The following is an 18,945-nucleotide window of genomic DNA, read 5'->3' on the forward strand; positions in this document are numbered from 1 at the left end:
GAGCACTACAAGGAAGAGCTGAGGCTCACATCCCACTGTACAGAACATCTCTGAATGTCAGAGGGAGGATACTGGGCTACATGGTACACTGTTCTGGCCCAGAGTGGCATTTCGTACATTCTTATCATCCTATAAACGTGGAATTAACTACCTGGCAATGCAGTTGTTTCAGCCTATACATTTAAAATCAGTTTCAGATGGTCCTGCTGCTTTTAATCCACATTTTTTTCCCATTCAACTTGATATTTCTCCCATCGCCAAACCTGAGATTCGCCACAAAGCTGAGCTGCAGCAACATGAATCAGAGAGACAAGAGGACCACCAAAATTGTGCTTACCTGAATCACACCATCACAAATAAATATAAAAAATAATACAGGAAAAAGTATACACGACTGAACTGTATTTTTTGTTCTATCATATTTACAGAATCTCAAATCGTGATTCAAAACATGTTAAATGTGATAGGAGATCTTAATAACATGTTTATCTATTTTTTCTAAAAAAAACAAGAACATAAGTAACTAAGCAACAGCACTTATAGTTAATTTCCTATTTTTTTATTTCAAGTTACTAGGTATATAGCACTTAACACTTTCAATGAAGAGTACAACAGCAGTACTCTGCAAAATTAGCAGTGACACATCAGCATGTTTCATGCTACACAAGAAGAAAGGCTGGCCATTGGTCAGATAATTAACGAATGGCTAAGTGATCTGGGATCGAAAATCTGCTTTTAAAAAAAACAGTCAGAACCCCACCTCCTCTGACTTCAGTGCTAAATTTCAAAGGATGAGCAAAAAAGGCAATCTAAGCAACAAATTCAGCTGGAATGATAACATCAGCACATTTTTTGAGCAAAATACAAGAGACCTTATTTGGTAGACAAAGCTTTATTCCAACATTTCTTGCTTACTTCAATTAGCACTATTTAAAATTGGAAAGAGTAGACACCAAAAATATGTCAGCTCTGAAGAGCTGGAAAGATATATCAGATCTTGTTTAGAAACAAGAATGAAGTTCTCAAGTAACTACCATAAAACGATGCTGCATGTGGCAGGTCTACTTTCAATAAACAAGAAATTTCAGGATATTTCTTCTGGAAGTTATACTTAAAAGTTGTATACATCTTTTTCCAGAGATGGGAAAGGATGTTAACAGTACTGAAGAACAGTTCTTTCTTCCGAAGAATGATCTCTAGCTAAAAATAGTTCTCGGAATGGAACTTTCATGTCTCCCTCCAAGCTTCAGTCCAAGCATTCAAAGTTCAGGGGGCTTATAGCTTCCATATCTACTGAACTATGAAAAGTATTTTTTTCCCTTCCTGTCCCAAGACCCTGACTGGTATCAGACTGCACCTTTCAAAAAGCTCTGCCTGAATGCTCAGTCAACTCTTTTAAGGCAACCCACACCTCCTGTGGTGTCAGTTCTCTTAACATGGTACCATGAAAGAATTCAAGAAGGGAATAGAAAAAAAAATCTGAAATAAAACATCTTTCACGCTCCATTTACAATTACACCCACTCATTTAATCATTCCAGACACAGCACAAGAAGTTTATTATACTACAGAAATCACCTCAAAGAGAGCCCAGAACAGCAAAACACTGGTGGCTGCTCAGTCAATCAACTGAGTGGTCTGTGTGCACCCACGTGATTTCTACAGGTAAGAGTTACGGAAACACTAGGAAAAGGCATTTTATTTCAGACATACAAAAAATCAGTGAACTAGTATACAGTTTGGTGCTTTTATGAGAGGTGAATTACTCTAGAGTCACATACAGCATGAAAGCCATTCTCAGGACAAATAATATTCTGGAATAAATCGGTAAGTTTCATAACAGCTCACTATACACGGACTTTAAAAAAGAAAACCATTGGGACTCAAAAACTCCAGGTTTTCACCCTTAAACTCATTTTTCTAGCTTATTCTGTCCCTCTAAAGCTAACAAAATGAACGATTTCTGGAAGACTTTTTCAACTTTTAAATTATCGGCAACAAATTCTTAGATAGGGGAGGCTTCTGCAGAAGCTGTAAGCCATTCAGAGAGACTCTAGATGCATATGAAAAATAAAAAGCTACCAATGACTTTCTGACAAAGCTTTCTCTAGCACACTAGGGGAAATGTGTGATTTTCCTGTAACTGTACCTTCACATATATTTTCTTAGATCAAGGTATGGTTCAATTGCCATGTAGCCATATTTTCAATTTTTTCCATACATGTTTCATAAACACTTCAGCAGTATTTACCATTATCGCTCCCAGCAGTCAAGGTTGTTTACACAAGGTGTTATTTGCCAAAAGCCTGTAACTTGAAAGGAAGACCTCTTCTGTCTGCACAGCAGATTTGTAGTTGAAGAAAAGGAACCTTGCTGAGAGAAAAACAGAGGGAACCAACATAATCACATACACACCAGCCATAAATATCTAAGAACAGAAAACATGAGGCATCCTTCCCTAATGGGACTCAACTACACTCACAACATACTGTTTCATAAATGACAAGAAGAAATGACAGCATGTAATTACAGCTAATTTGTTGCAGAAGGATGGTTCATAAACCTCTCACAAGGGCTGGAAGCCCAACTGCAGACAGACCTACCCAGAACTTGTGCTATCACACGTAAGATACACCTGTTTCCAGCCCTGTTTAACAGCTGAAGGAATAAGATACAAATCAACACAACACATAAAGGCTCTCCTCAGGAAGATCGGAGGAATAGGGCTCTGCAAGGAGAATACATTACAAATAACATGTCTAGATATACCTAACCCTGTCTTAACTTCACAACACCTTAAAAATCTACTGAATGTTCCTCAGCAACGCAGTCTAACATACAGAGAAGAAAATAACCAGAGCACAACTGTTTATTTCCCAAACAAAGACAGATGGAAAGAAACTCCACATGACATGTTATTAGTTTGGTCCTATTCCATATCTCGGTCGCTCTCCCGGAGCCTGGAACAAGAGACATGCTTCCTTCATTCACAGACGACATGAATCTGGGAAGGGCCATCAGCAAGCAACATATGGGAAAACAAAATGGCCACAACCAACAGGAAAAAAGGTTCTGAACAAAATTAACATGTAATTTGACAATGGACAACTGCACATAGACAGGACAGCTGCTTATTAGGCTGCAATCTACTGGAAAGGATCTGACAGTCAATGCAGATCAACAAATTGAACATGAATCAGCATGTTGTTGATAAAAAGGCAGACGTCACACAAGGGGTAATCACCTTCTCGGCAAAGTTCAGCCTAACTCAGAACACAGCTTTGTTACAGCAGGTTTTGGGATCAGCAACCCTCAAACAGCTATCGCTCCAAACAAGTTAATTATCATTGCAGCTGGTATCACTCAGCAGCCAGTAATGAACCAGCAACATTTATCCTACTTAAATGTTTGTTTCCTGTGCATTGTTAACAATTAGAGTAATACTGAATGTAAGCTACAGGGATAGATATGCCAGTGATTTACTGGAGGCAAGAGAGTTGTGTTGGTCACTGAAGCACGGTGCTGTTCACGGGACATAATTCCTAGTTGAAGGGGGAAAAAAAACACTTCCATATCTGAGGAATATAAATAAGCATTATGTTAATTATGAAGAATTGCAGAACTGTGCTCTGAATAAAGAAGGAATAAAATGAGTTTTGGAGTGAGACTGTAAATTTCTCCTGACACTGGAAGCCTTGATACGAATTATCACATATAAAAGCTCCTATGCTCTCCCCAAGAGAAATATTCAAGTGCATCCCAAGGAATCTTAACCCAAGGACTAATTCGAAAAGGCAGTGCCTGAATGTGAATTATTGGACAAACCCAGTTAGGCACTCTCTAGCAGAGGCAGCTTGCGAGGGGAGAATTTCACTAAGCCCAAGACCTCAACTGCTATCACAGAACCATGTATTTATCCCAGAGTAAGCAGATATATGCCTGTCTAAGTAGACTAAGTACATATTTTCTTTCATTTCTTCACCCACGTTTTACAAATGTGTGATTATGTTATTATATTTAGATATTACAAATAAATGCTATAATTTCTAGTTCACCTTCATCTGTCTAAACCTATAGCCCAGCCACCTAGCACAGAGTCTGCTGTGTCCACAGGTAGAAAGGTGCTTCCCCTCCCATCGCACAGATGAGACCTGGCACTGCAGGAATCAGACAGGACCCAGGTGTACCTGGTGACTCAAAACATCTGGAGAGACTCTCTGGCATCCAACAGCCTTATCCCCTGCAACTGTTGGGGTCCAGGCCACAAGCAGAAAAAAGCAAGTTAAGTATTATAATTATCATCAGAATGTGGGCATCTAAACCATCTGGAACTTGCACTGGTCAAGAAATCAGATCCTTTGTTCAGCATTCTTGAAATAATATCTGAGACCTAAATGCAAACACATTGCATTAGGCAAGTTGCACTAGTTTTGATATTTTTCTTTCTGGTGTGTTTACATTCCTGTTCAATACAGAAAGACTTCAGTCTTATTGAAGATATTCACGCAATACTTCAAGCCAACTGAAATGAGTTAGTGGAAACTGAAGTGCTCGTGTTCTTTTCACTGTTCTTTACTAGAAATACAAAAATGGGAACACAATACTAAACCAACAGTTACTGAACCTGAAAAAGAACCTTCTGTTCTTTCTCTTCCATTTTTGCATCTGTCCAGGGACTGGACAGGGAAGATGGCAATTACTGTCAGAGGAGAATTAAAACCTCAGTTGTGCCTTCTGCTCACTGCAAAATCCTAAAGATAAATACAAAGTAATCTTTAGAAACAAAGAATTTGTAACATGTCTGCCTGGGGAAGTGGGGAAGAATGAATATAATCTCACAGTAAGATTCTGCTGCTGAGAACTCCATTCAAGGAAAGCATTTGTGAATGCTAGGCAAGTGACTAAATAGATACGACTTATCTCAATAACATGTTAAAGTAACTGAATGAGTGTTAAGGAAATTAAATCTTCTTGGTGATAAAGAACTGAAACTTGAAAAGCAAAACAGTAAGATTTAAGACTGGTAGTGGTTCTTGCAATATCCCCCATTCTAAGAATGAGCAGTTTAAATCATAATACTTTAAGATGCATTTTGGATCACTAAGTAACATTTAGGTCACAGAGGTTTTCAATACCGAACTTTTGAAGCTACTACATTAATAAAGGTAATCTTTTTCTCTGACATGAATAACATTAATAATGTAGTATGACCTTTTCTCTAAGTACTAGAATTTTGCATTCTCTCCCTATGTCAGAAATTATTTCAGCTATTCAATATTGGATCTGTTTGAAAAATAAAAAGGATGGACTTGGCAACATTCAGGATCAACACTATGATGAATCACACATTCTTGTAGGTGTATATTTCTCCTACGAAAATATTTAAATTTGTACCCACATTTGTTTGTCTGAGGGAGACAACATTGTTGTTGCAGTTTTATGAGGTCTTGGGCTATAAATTAGTTGTGTACTGAGTCTGAAGGGAACGTCTTCTAAATTTTAAATATATTCATACTTCTCTAGATCTGTCATCTACTTTCCAAGAGTTTAAAGGAAAAACAACAAAACCAAACAACTATTTAAATGTGACTTATACAAAAACAATGTGTTCTATCATTGCAGAAAAAAAAGCAGAAAATTATGCTAAAATCATACTCCATCACCTGCAAACACTGGAGCCCCTGCTTAATCAATATTTTCTCATCTTTGCTCTCCAATAGATAAAGACTTTAACATGTTAGGCAGTGTATGTTTTTCGTAATGTAGACTTCAAAGCTTGCTGAAAACAAATATTCCATTTATAAGGGCTACAGTAGTCTTGGACACATCCAAGAAAAATATTTTTATGGCCTTGTACACAACCATCTTCCTTGACTCTTCCCTTTTCCCTTCTTTGAGGGCTCCATTCCTTTTTGAAATAATGCTACCAACGGGCCGAAAGCAAGTTACAGTTAAACACATAGAGGCTAATTTGCTAACTCAATGAACTTCTGAATCATATCTAAAAATAATTTAATTTCCTTTTGAGGATATGCTGAGAGTATGTTATACTGATACAGCATTATTCATATTATCCTGCTAGGCTACCTGCACAATTATCTTTTAACTGGGACACTGTTAGATGTCTCGCCTGTGTATACAGATATAGTCATCATTCTGATTTATTGTGACCCACCAGACAACACCTGTAGTACTGAAAATTACTTGGCTTAGACAGATTTCAGTCCTGCAAAAAGCTCTTTCTCTTGCAAAACTACCATTTTAAGGCAAAAAAAGGTCAAGACTGAAGCTAGAACAGGCACGTATAATTTGCTAAACTAATAACTACCCACCTTGGCCCTCTTGGTTTCAGGTGTACTGAAGAGTTCCAAATTCTTTAGTGTGGGAGTGCAGAGAGGGTCACTCCCATAAATAACTTGACAGCTGAGATCAGATTTTCACACAAAACACAGAAATTGAAGACAGAGGGACATCTGGCTAAACTTACACATCATCCAGGAGTCAGCTCACGCTCCTTATTTCCCTGCAATTTTTCCTCCTTCCTGGATTACACCACCTGGAGCTACGGCTGCAGAGCAGCATGTCCTGGGACTCTATAGACAGAATTCATTGCCGCTCTGTGGGATTCACGGCACCAGCATCCTTCCCATTTCTGCCAACATAGCTGGAAAAATGACCAAGCTCTAAAAGTGCACACTGAGTTAACACAGGTAAAAAACAGAGGCATGAAAAAGCACGTTATTCTCCTGTATAAAGGCAATAACGTCTATTTGTATCACATAGCTAAGTTATCTACAGTTAAAAAATTTAACCACCTGATTCTCTCTGGCTGTAACAGAAACCAAATACTATTCCTATTTTGCTGAAAAAAAAAAAATTAAAAATATTTTTTAAATTGTATGCAATTTCAAAGAGAGACACCTTTAACTTACTCCTTATTCCTGCTTTTAATGCACGGCTGGTAAAGGACTTTGACAGCATTCCAGGTCCCCACTGGTCCAGAGCTAGGCATGGAAATATCTCCAAATAGTGTAAAAACACTGTGGGAAGAGGAACTTCCTGCTGACTCCACCAGCAATGTGTCAGAATTTAAAAGCCATATCTATAAATAAAGAAATAATTTATTTTATTGAAGATGACATCAATTTCAATTTGCTCTTTTACTCTGCTCTTAAATCATCTGATACTAAAGCCACATACTTACAAAGTTTCTAACAAAGTGTTAATAGACATAAATTGACATTTTATTATTCAGCACAGTCTTCACAGCCTCTACTGGAGAAAAATTAGTTAATACAATAAACTGATGCCTGATTTATCACAATCACTTTTAAGATCATTATTTCTGTGAAGCTACCTCTTTTTGTGGCTGCAGCACATTCCCTTTTAGAGTGACATAAGAAACAGTCCCAGTCCATCTCTTGCAGTACCAAATGCATTATTTCTCTAGTTTTATAGGGTTTTTTTTAGGAATTACTTGAGCATATGATGTTGAACAACTGAGGGCTAAAGACAGGGACTAAAAGACTGCCCACTGGAAGTGCCAATAATGAAGGATTTTTAGAAAAATCGTGATAGTTATGACTAGATAGAGCAAATACATGCAAGAAAAAAAGACAGCAATTAATGTGTCTGGGATTTAGGAAGGCTGGGATTTATAAGTGTCTGGAACAGACTTTTACTTGGAAAATAAATCTTATTATCTTTATTTGATAATAGGACTGGCATTCTTCACCACTAGTTGCTCACAGAAATTCATGGGATATTTACCAGGGAGAATCTTGAGAAATCTGACCTTTTTGCATCACATTATGGATCTTATTTGATTTCTGTGTGACTGTGCATCAGTCTTTCAACTTGGATTCAGATCTTTCATGCTAAGCACTGTCCAAAAAAATCAGGCTTTTCCTTTATTCACAGCCAGCAGTACTGAAGTGATCCGAGTTACCAATAGAAATCAATTTTTACAAGTCCTGGGTCTGTATGAAATGTTTATATATGAAATATTTATAATAGAAAACAGGATTTATGCTGTGCCGCTCACTAGAGAGTAATCTTCTGCTTCTTATGACCAAATCAGCTTCAAGTAAAACAAGTTACATGATGTTAGGTAGCAGGTATATGATACTCCCTGTGGAGGGAGAAAGCCACTTGTTAACAGGACACGTAGTATATGTCATAATTGAATGTGACAGTCACAATTTATCAGAGCTCAAGGCTCAGAATATCATAGTGGAAGCTCCATAAAGGAGGAATGGGATTTATTGATAAAGATGCCTTGGGGAAGGATGGGAGGAGGGGAATCACTTCAGCATATGCACACAAACGATGAGAAGAAACTGCACTTGTCTTAGCAAGTTCATCAGTTTTGCTCTGACAACTCACCCTATGCATTCATAGCCTAAACTGCAAAATACACCTCATTAGCTAGGACCATTACAAGTGTTGAAGAGGTGTTGGAGAAAATGGGGAAAAAAGAGAAGTGTCCTATACACACAGGCCACTGCCAACACACTTAGCTTTAACTACACAGAGTTCCTTCCTTCTGAAATTATTAATGCTTCCCTGTGAAGGAGCCTCCTGAGATGCTTTTCAGAAGGTGAATATCCTTCAGACTAGTGCAGGGAACAACGCAGCAACAGCTGTCGGGTCCTTTCAGAATCCTGCTGCATCTTGCTTTAGAGAAAGTAACCAAACCATTTCATTTGCAACACAGTCCATCTGAAAAGCACTTCCTTCTACCCCACATGTCAATACATGGCATCTGTCAATAACCTTCTACCACTTGCTCAGAGTATGTCTTTGTCTCAACAGCAATGCACCAGATCTATAATAATAATTTAGGACACATTACAGAGAAAGCAAATAACTCTTTGCAGGTGGAGAGACATTTGGCCATGAGAAAATAGGCTTCAAAACTACATTTGCTTCTTTAAGCAAGAATTTCCTTCTTTTCCTCGTGCATGAATTATTTTTTGACCATGCTTTTAGTCTGAATGAACAATCACTCACCAAGACTCAGTGTGTTGACTCAAAGAAATTCATACACATTATGTCCGGCTAACATGGTTTCAAATTTTGATCTGTGCTTTCAACCAAGTTCCTCCCAATGTACAACCTTTCCTTCCTCTTTACTACTTTGTACAGCAGCACCTGTACAACAAAATTCCTTTCAACAAAATTCTTACTCCAGTAAGAAAAAAATCTTTATAGAAAGATAAGCAGATAAAATTTAGAATTTATTCATAGTGCAGATAGATCACTTTTTCTGAAATGACAGCATCAGGAGAAAGTATTTTGTTGCTATTGTTAGTGGGTTTTTTGTTGCTGTTGTTAGTGGTTTTTTTGTTTGGGTTTGTTTGTGTTTTTTGTTTTGGTTTTGTGTGTGTGCGTTTTGTTTGTTTGTTTTGGCAAGGGGGTATTTTGCTTTTTAAATTACCTTGTCAATAGGCTTCAAAAATGTTCTTAGGAGGAAAGCTACAACAAATCTCAGTGCAACTTGATCCAAACAGGTGAAATACTGTGATTTATACCCTATGATTAGTTTCCTAAAATCTCAGCCTGTATTTCCAGCATCACTTTGTAGACAATTAGGCATCAATTTGAATTTAACATGGCTAAAAACTGATGTTGCTCTTCCTTGCTAGTTCTTCCTTAGTTGCTGCAGATATTACCATTATTTTCATCATCATACAGGTCGCTAATGCAAACATCTTTCATTACAGCTTCTTTGTCCTCACATTCAGACTATGCAGATAAAGATGTGGTCTTCCTCATATTTCACAAAGAATAAAACTCTAAGAGATATAGACAGCTAAGTCTCAACAAGGTACTCATTATCTCACATCTTGATCTTTTCAAAGTCTCCCTCTCTAACCCTGACAAATGCAAAGTTGTTTGGCTCATGCCCTCCTATACATGTTCCAGGACTCAGCACCTGACTGAAAAGTCTCTCCCATTTTGTTATTTATTAATTTTCTTGCGATATCTTCCCACTCCCTTTCCATTCAAAGAAAAAATACAACCTGCCTTACTTTCAAAGCACTTTACAGCCTAATCCCACTCCAAAAACTATCTTTTATTCCGTATTGAAAGACTGGAGTTAGTATTCAAATACTTTAAACTCTACCACAAACTTTTTGATTTTAACAGTTGTATCTTTTAGGGTTTTAACAGGCTAATCCCATCCACAGGATGATTTCCCTCTATTTATCCACAAAACTACTTATTTACCTCTTTCAAACCTATCCTTTATTATAGCACAGAAAAAAAATTATATCCATTAAGATGCTGCTATGCTGACCAATAATGTACCATTTTGCCTGTGTTTTCCTATCTGACTATCCATTTGCTGTCCCCACCTTATTCTTAGCTTGTAAGTCATGCAGCTTCAAGGTAGGGAACCTTCAACAGTGAAGAGAGGAGGCAAATGATTAATCATTTAGAGATTGTGAAGAGGGCAGAGATATAGTTAGAATATGTAAAAAAGTTTGTATTAGCCACATTATTTTTTTTTTCTCAGACAAAGAGACTTTTCCTTATTGTCAGCCTTTTAAAAACAGACATAAGAAATACATAGCTTTCAGGAATATGGTCATGACCAACTTAAGTAACAGAAACTCACATGATGTTATCTGCAGATAATGTAACTGGTAATGTTAAGTGACACATGCAGAGGAAATAAGGAAAATGAGCATACATAATATTTGTGGTTAAAAAAAAAATGAAAATACTTTTAAGAGACTTTAACCTTAAATATCACATAGGCAGCCCAGGCTGTGCATTCAGGGACGTAAGCACAAACACTGTGAATGAGAATCTTTGGCTCACTGTCAAAACAAACAAGTGGGACAGCTGGTCCATGATACATCAGTGACAAGACCACTTGTCTGACTTGGCTGTGTATTCACAGCCTCAAGCACCTACATTTTTTACTGTTTAGCTGTTTGCAATTGTTAATATGAACTGTGCTTACATTACACTTGTGTCCACATGGCCTGAGTCCTAACTGAACCCATGACTCCAGAACACCTGCTGGTGTGTATACAGCACCTAGAACCTCACCCTGCACATGGGTAAGGGCTTTCTGATGTTAAACAAACAAACAAAAAAGTAATAAATCACTAAAAAAAAAAGGAAGAGATGCCAATCAGAAGCCAGTCTCTGTGCTAATTCATCCTGCTCTTCTAACCAATATATTGGCAAAAAATGCAACTCAGAGAGAGGAATAATGGCAATCTGCTAAATAAATTGACTTCTCTGTTAGGAAATAACCAGTTCACTCTACATAAGCTACTAGACTCAAGTATCAGAATATTAGATAACTTGGAAACAGATAAGCTACAAGGGAAAAATCACAACAATTTTTAATGACTCCTCAATTAGATTATGCATAGCAGTAATTATGGGTCTGCTCATGAGAGCTTATTTTATCATCAAAGAAGAAGTATTTCTCAGTGGTTCTATAAATGTTACCTTGACACTAACGTTTATTTGAAAGCAACAGATATACACTTATGTCAGAATCTGGATGTTCAGAAACTACAGAACTTGGGCAACATATCTATAAAACAGCTTATTTAATCAGATTGTCTATCTCAACAAAGTACATCTATAAGTTTATCCAGGGCAGGAATCTACAATCATATATTTCTTTATCTTCATGTCTAGGAATTACTCATACAAACTGCAAAACTACAAACTCTGTGCCTATATTTAGTTCATGAATAAAAGAAAACATCTCTGGTTATACCAAGTGTATAATATTAAGATAATTGTAGACTCAAATTTCTATCTGTCTTCAAAGTCTGAGGAATTTAGCTGTCAATATTTAAATATTAAGCTTAACCAAGTTTAACAGCATTAGAACATTAAGTATAATAGGCAATTTTATTTTTGTTTGCACTTCACTTTGCAGTGCAATGTACTGACTACATTAGTACTCTCTGCTGACTTAAGAAAATGTTTGTGAAAGATGCTATACAATTTGATGAACTTCTGGTGATTAAAGATAAGAAGCACTGGAGCAAAAAGATGAGATATACATTATAATGTCAAAACTTAAGCTTTCCATATTTTCCGAATAGAAAACACAGCATTATTTCTGTGCTACCTGTGGTGCGTTAGTAGTACTTTCATTCCTGTATTAATAGAGAAAATTTTTATATGTACGTCTGCTTAGATCTAAAAAAGGAGAGAAATTTCTTACTTGAACAGAACTATTCAGAACTACCAACACAAGAATTTATTTTTTTTTACACACAGAATCATAATCAGCATAAATAATAATTTTAGGAGCTGGGATTCACAGGTTAAACTTTTTCAAAACATAAAAACTTACCAGAATATAGATTTTTCCATCATCCCCTTCTATGGTGAATCTAAATGTGCTTTTAGCAGAGGACAGTTCCACAAGACACTGAGCAACCATGCTCTGCACAAATTGAGACCTGTTTTAAGAATTAACAACATATTATATGTCTGCATAACAACTACATGGGCAAAGTCACTCCTACCGGTGCAGTACAAGATACAAGCATCTCCATACTGTCAATTCCATCACATTCTGCAATCACTTTTTATTGAGCGACGGGGCTTCTTTATCTTTCTGTCCCTCAAAACCAGAGGGCCTTCTATTTCCTGCAACTGGCATTTTTTAATAGATCAGCAGTCTAAATTGCTCCACATCCTTTATTTTGACTGACACCAAATGTCAAATGCTGAATAAAAGCTTTTCCCTATTATATTTTATACATATGAACACAAAGTTCCGAATGATGCACATCATCTTTAAAATACAATTCACAGAAGGAAAGAACTGTGAATGATACGTATTACACGATACTAGATAGCTAGATCAAGTTCTGCTTCATCTTAGTCTCAACTTCAAACTGAATTACTTGAAAATTCAAAAATCTCACTTCCATTTCCAGTTAAACAATTCAAGCTTTACTTAATTTAACTTTACATAATGTAATCTTCCATTTCCATAATTAGTCACCAGATATCATTAAAACTTAAATAGTGCAAAATAAATGAGTACTGTATTTTGGCTTATTATCCAAATAGTGAGACATGGTGACAAATTACACACAATCTCTCTGCTTCTGCATAATACATACACATGCACACACACACAAAGACAAGCAAACAAAATTGTGCATGAGTGAGTTCACACTACATTACCTTTACAGTGCTTAATTATGATTACATATAATATGACCGCACTTTCTTATTGTAAGTAATTATTCTAGAAACTAAAATTTTGCTACATTTCTAGAATCCTTTCCAAACATAAACCTGAGCACATTATCTGTCTTTTATTTTTAAATTTTTTACCTTGGTGTTGTGGTGAAACTCCCCTCAGATGGCTGAATGATCACTTCAGTGACATAGTATTTAATGGTATCTAAAATGACATAAGCATTTTTCAAGTACGACAGTACAACAGACTTGTTAAGAATAGACTGTAAGTCACTGTATCACCAGACTAATTAAACTTCTGTTCAGCACTCAATTAAGTGGTGCAGCATATGGCTAAACTCTCCTTCAATTTTGGGAGGAGAAGCAACCAATAACAGAAAACATACATTGCCAGAAGAAAACTGCTCTGAGCTAATTACATGATCAGCAATTTCTCATTCATATTGATCCTTGTTTAACACTGGGAACAATCATCTTGAAACAAAGCAAGAAAGAGCGAGCTCAAGCCCAACCTGAAAGATGAATTGAAAGAACTTTCCTAAAGCACTGAGATCAGCATAGCTTACGTAAGTATTTTAGTACCCCTTGCTACTCAGCAACGCTGCAGTGAATCACAAGAGACAGTTTTAATAACAGCGCACACACTGGGGAATAATTTTCTTCTTTGCTCAAAGAGCAGAATAGAACTTCTTTCCAAAAATCGCACTAACTCAACATGAATACTGCCTACATTCTGAGTTTCAACGTAACTGTTCCCCAAAAGCTTCACTAAGACAGCCTTTGACACTAAAGGCAAGTATCTGAATACAGAATTTAATCCCCATCAATAAAGTCAGGGAGAGATGATCATATTGAAGCTCTGGGTCTATGCCAGAGGGCCAGCAGAACAGGTTAAGCATATAAAGCAAATAAATTCATTACACTAAGCCTTAGCATTTAAACGACAGTACATAATCATTAGTTCCATAAATGTTAAGGGTGGAAGGGATTGTTTCATCTAATCTCTGTCAACACACACCATTACAAGTGGATGTGAACGCAAGCATTTCAGAAAGACAATCTGTTTTAAAGATTCCCTTTAAAGATTTAAAGGGTGGTAATCCCACCCTTTCTCCAGGTAAGTACTGAACTTTTAAATTATCCTTACTGTTAGGAAATTATGTTTTATCTCTAAGTTTAATTTTAGTTTTTTCCACCTTGTGCCTAGTCCTGGGACACAGGAGGAAAAGAAGACAGTTCAGTCACTCTGGCTACCCAGGTGTTACCTTGGGTAAGCAATTCGTGCTCTGGCTGCAAGGGCATTGGGAACTAAGGAAATGTTTGCTCGCAGGGAGATAGAACGTGGGATTTCCCAAGAAAAAATCCTATGAGTATATGCGGATAGAGTTAGGTGAAGGAATAGCTGGCAGAAGAATTTCAAAGCCAAATCTGGCTTCCACAGCTACATCACTCTAATCCAGCTTTATCTTCCACGCACTGATACCTGCTCATGAGGAATCAAAGTCAAGTCTGCTCTCTAGTCTCTTTGCACAGAGGTGATTCTGTCTAGACTTATACCATATATCTCTGGTAAGATTTTTTTTGTCTGTTCTTTGAACTTTCTGTAAAGTTCCTACAGTACTGAAGAAACATGGTAAAGCAATGGACATGCTATCTGACTTCAGCCATGTCCAGGGCAACTCACTGCTTGTCTACATAGTATTTACCTTTTCCCATACTCTGTCATCACATCAACTACTGGTTGCTACAGCCATCTGAAGGCTTAGATTAAGGTATCCATAACTTATGATGATCTGTAAAGCTCTTTTCCAAATACAGTTTTCCCAAAGTCTAACAACCTGCCTTGCGGACTTTCAAACATCCTACCTTAAATTTGGGTTTATTAAAGCCTGTACTGTTCAGATCCCTGTACAGGACAATGGAACCTTCTGTAACAGAAGACGTTCTGTCTTGTGTCTCCTCACAACTTATTTCTTAAACAGGTTTTGCATTTTATGAGAAGTTTTTATATTTTCCAGATCTCCAAACTGAGCCAGGCTCACACTGACCGATGCAGTGGAGTAGAGGGAGAATGAAAGAATGAACCCTGCTACTAACAGTCTTATTGTTGCTTCTCCTCTGTCCATAACTGCATTTTAAAACCCAACAGAGACTCATCTTTACACTACCTCAGGTAAGCCCTGATGATTCAATGTAATGACAGCTTTTAAACCAATAATATCATCATCTCATGAGAGATAACCTGTTTCTTTGACAGGGCTTCCTTTCCATGAAACCAGGCTGGCTGTTAGCAATCATATCTTTAGCTTCTAGTTCTGTGCTGATCAAGTTCTGAATTAACCTTTCCAATCTTCTGTAGGACTGGCAGTAAAATAAACTACCTGTAATTTCTCAGATCTCCTTCATCACTGGGATTCCTAATAAACTGGTAGCATGCATTGAGTCTTTCAGAGCTTCTGATTTAACCAAATATGCCACTGAAACAAGGATGAGTAAAATCCCTGTCATAAGTCACTTCAAGGTCTAACAGTGCAAACAACATCATCTGCTCCAGAATGGAATGAGACAAACACAGGAATCAAACCTTCACCTTACTGATAAACTACTTTCCACCAGAGTTTTTAACCTGCCATGCTCAATGGCTGATGCAGTGAAGTCTCGTTTGGTTTGTACCTCCCATACCTGCTGATACTGTCTCTCCCAGCATTGTCTTGCAGCGCTTACAAATTACTCTGGTATTTTCCTTTGATTTCTGTAGGACAAAGAAACGTCATTTAAATGTCACTTGGTTATTCTGCAAAAGTAATGTAAAATTTTGGCATACTCTCCAGAGTAGATGGTGAACCTTGTACTTGTTTCCGTTCTCTTTATCTTTGCATACACATAGATTTCCACTTGCTATTCCAGCTTTCTACACTTCAATTTGCTTGAAAGTTTCATACTAGTTTTAAAATCTGGCAATATATGCTGACCACAGAACACAAGCTGTGATAGTTAACAAGAGAATCTCATATTAGTGAGTGGCAAAACAATAAAATAACAAGGTAAATTTGATTTTGGTAAGGGCAAAATAATGCACAGGAAAAGAAGTATTCCAAAATATATGAATAAAATATTGTGCTGCAGTGTGACTACCATCACTCAGTAAAAGTTTCTAGCTGTTGTGGACAGTTTTATAGGAATACCAGTTCAATATTCAGCAGAGAGCAGGAAATGTCCATCAATCATTTTGAATCAGTAGGAAACAGCTGAAGAACACAGCATAGCATGATATTCCAGAAAGGTGTGGTGCATTCTATTCTTGAACAACCCCTCTCCCATGATTCAAGCAGAAGACAAAGAATAATTGTCAGAGGTGTAAAACAGTTTCCATATGTGGCAAGAAAATACATGTTATGGCAGAAAGCATAAAAGAGAAAAGTGAGGGGTATCATTGAGATATATAAAATCACAAACGCTTAGGAAAAGCTGAAGGGGAAGAAAAGCATTTAGTCTCATCGCTCATGCTGTGAAATTATAACATGTTTTGTATCAAATAAAAGGAAGGTATTTGTCACACCATGCATAATAAAGTTTGGTACTCACTACAGGAGAATATTTTTCATATTAAAAGCTTACATAAGTTCAAAAGGTATTCATAAATGTAGGGAAAGCGATGTTCATCAAGGGCTTATTAAAAACAAAAAGTGTGGTTAACAACCACAGCTAGAAGTCTCTAGACTGGCCAAAACATCACTCAACACTTATGCATCCATTACTGCCCATTGAAAAAAAATCTCATTTCTGCATGAACCTGTGATCTGCCCTAGTAATGCTCCTACTGATTGCAGTGTTAATATTTAAATTCAGTATCAGCATAAAGATACTAGTAAGCACAACTCCTACTTTAATCCAAAATCTAAACTCTGGAACTGGTTCTGTGTGGGTTCATTAATCTGGGTGTAGCAGTACAGCTCTGTTCTGGAAGCAGTATATATGTATATACAACCACAATGATGCTCCTGAGTTAATAAACCCTTCTGGAGCTAGAAATACTGAAAATACAATGAGAAGACACCTAAATTAGATTTTTTACATGTCATCTTTGTATAATCACCTTTGCAATTGTTTATACTGTACACAGTGCATAAAAATACCCGTGTGTAATTAGACAACTACTGCTTTATTGGCTTAGTTTATAAGTCTAAACAAGTCACTATCAACTTGAGAAATCATATTGCAGCTCATGCCTACAAAACTAGTATCGGAATTTAACATAAAACTAGTTGAAGGGAAAAAACCCTCCAAATTTATCTTTTCCTATAAACTTTGTACAACATGGCAACGGTTCACATGGACTTCAACTGCAGTGAACACACATATGCTCTTCAGGGAGCACAGAATTATTCATGACCACCATCATACTCTGTAGTATTCAAATTTCAACATGTGTGCTGATGATGTGTCAGACTGATGTTCAGAACAAAAAGTGGTGCTATCTGGCCTGCTGAAAAAAATGAACAGCATGAAGTAAATCCAATGGCCCTAGCTATATCAGGTACACTTTTTGTCTTTCAAAGGTGAGTATTGAGGTATATCTACTACTGGCTGTCTTCTGAACCGGGACTGTGGACTTGCAGACTACACAGATTTACAAGCACAGTTATCCTAATCAAAAACTGAATAATGCTTTGTTAATTGATTTTTTTCTAATTCAGGTGGTCTGTGATTAGACTGATGATGAAAGATTATAGACAAGTCAAATAGACACACTGGGTCAACATTTTCAGTTACTTTATGGAAAAGCATAGGTACTTCCGGCTGCAATGATAGAGAAGGGGTAAACAAGTGAGACAAAGGAACTGCATACATCAGACTGGATCATTAAGTTGGTTGTGCTTGGTCTAACAATCTGCACTAAAATATAGACAGATGCCAGGTCATATATTCAGGAACAACAGCAACAAGAAAGCCAGTGATGATAAAACAAAGAAATACACAGTGGAAGACAACAAAAATCGAAATAATTTAGATGATGGTAGCTAACCAAACCAGAGTTACTAATGAGATGCTGCAAAGGAAAGAGCACATATGATCTCTGAATAGCTGATGTGCATCAAAAGAAAAACATAACATCTTCAGAATTAGTGATATGATTACTGAAAAAATGGATCTATATAGTGAGTTAAAAAATTGGAACATTTGGAAAATGGGTATTAAAATAATTTATAGAAAATAAATACACCTTAGAGATAAAAAGAGATACAGAGTTATCTAACAGAGCTCTCTGATCTATACTACGCAAATAACAAAATGAACAGACAAGATCTCTCTAGGTCCACAAAAAACAGAAAGCATCCCACACAGAATCTGAATTTGTGATCATAAAGTCCTGCTTGTTCCTCGCAAACCAGGAATCAAACTAAAAGCCCCAGGGAGAGCCTGACAGCCACTGTTAAAGCTTCACAGAACTGACTGTGTTGGGAGTACAGCCCCCCTCTTATGAAGATCAGAAAAAACATCTGGTTCGTATATAAACAGTTATTCCCTTTACCACTTCCTGCCTTGCTACTCCTCTCAAACATACACAGTAAAATCACTTGCTTAATGTAAAGAGCAAGGATAAGTGGACTGGGTTTCGTGAAAAACAGTATTTGAGGTTTGCTAGAAAATATTGCACAGTACAAGTATATAATACAGAGTAGTTCCTTGAAAGCTACAACTTGAATGTTTTTTTCTGACTACAATTACAGGTGCCGGCTGA

The 18,945-nt window shown here is 36.9% G+C and overlaps 1 protein-coding gene across 5 annotated transcripts in view; it reads right to left on the reverse strand.

Moving 5' to 3' along the window:
- UBE3D (ubiquitin protein ligase E3D) overlaps positions 1 to 18,945 on the reverse strand; it is an 82,634-nt gene that overhangs the window by 53,251 nt on the left and 10,438 nt on the right. For 3 of the 5 annotated variants that reach the window (XM_065056411.1, XM_065056415.1, XM_065056414.1), the window contains exons 5-8: positions 15,885 to 15,954; positions 13,338 to 13,407; positions 12,340 to 12,448; positions 6,932 to 7,101 (exon numbers count right to left, since the gene is read on the reverse strand). In XM_065056411.1, coding sequence (XP_064912483.1) covers positions 6,932 to 7,101; positions 12,340 to 12,448; positions 13,338 to 13,407; positions 15,885 to 15,954 — 419 coding nt within the window. Of the gene's footprint in view, positions 1 to 2,250; positions 2,373 to 6,931; positions 7,102 to 12,339; positions 12,449 to 13,337; positions 13,408 to 15,884; positions 15,955 to 18,945 lie in introns of all 5 variants that reach the window. The other 2 variants (XM_065056412.1, XM_065056413.1) reach the window with 1 other exon arrangement.

This window comes from Columba livia, chromosome 3, assembly GCF_036013475.1.
Source record: "Columba livia isolate bColLiv1 breed racing homer chromosome 3, bColLiv1.pat.W.v2, whole genome shotgun sequence".
NCBI lineage: Eukaryota > Metazoa > Chordata > Aves > Columbiformes > Columbidae > Columba > Columba livia.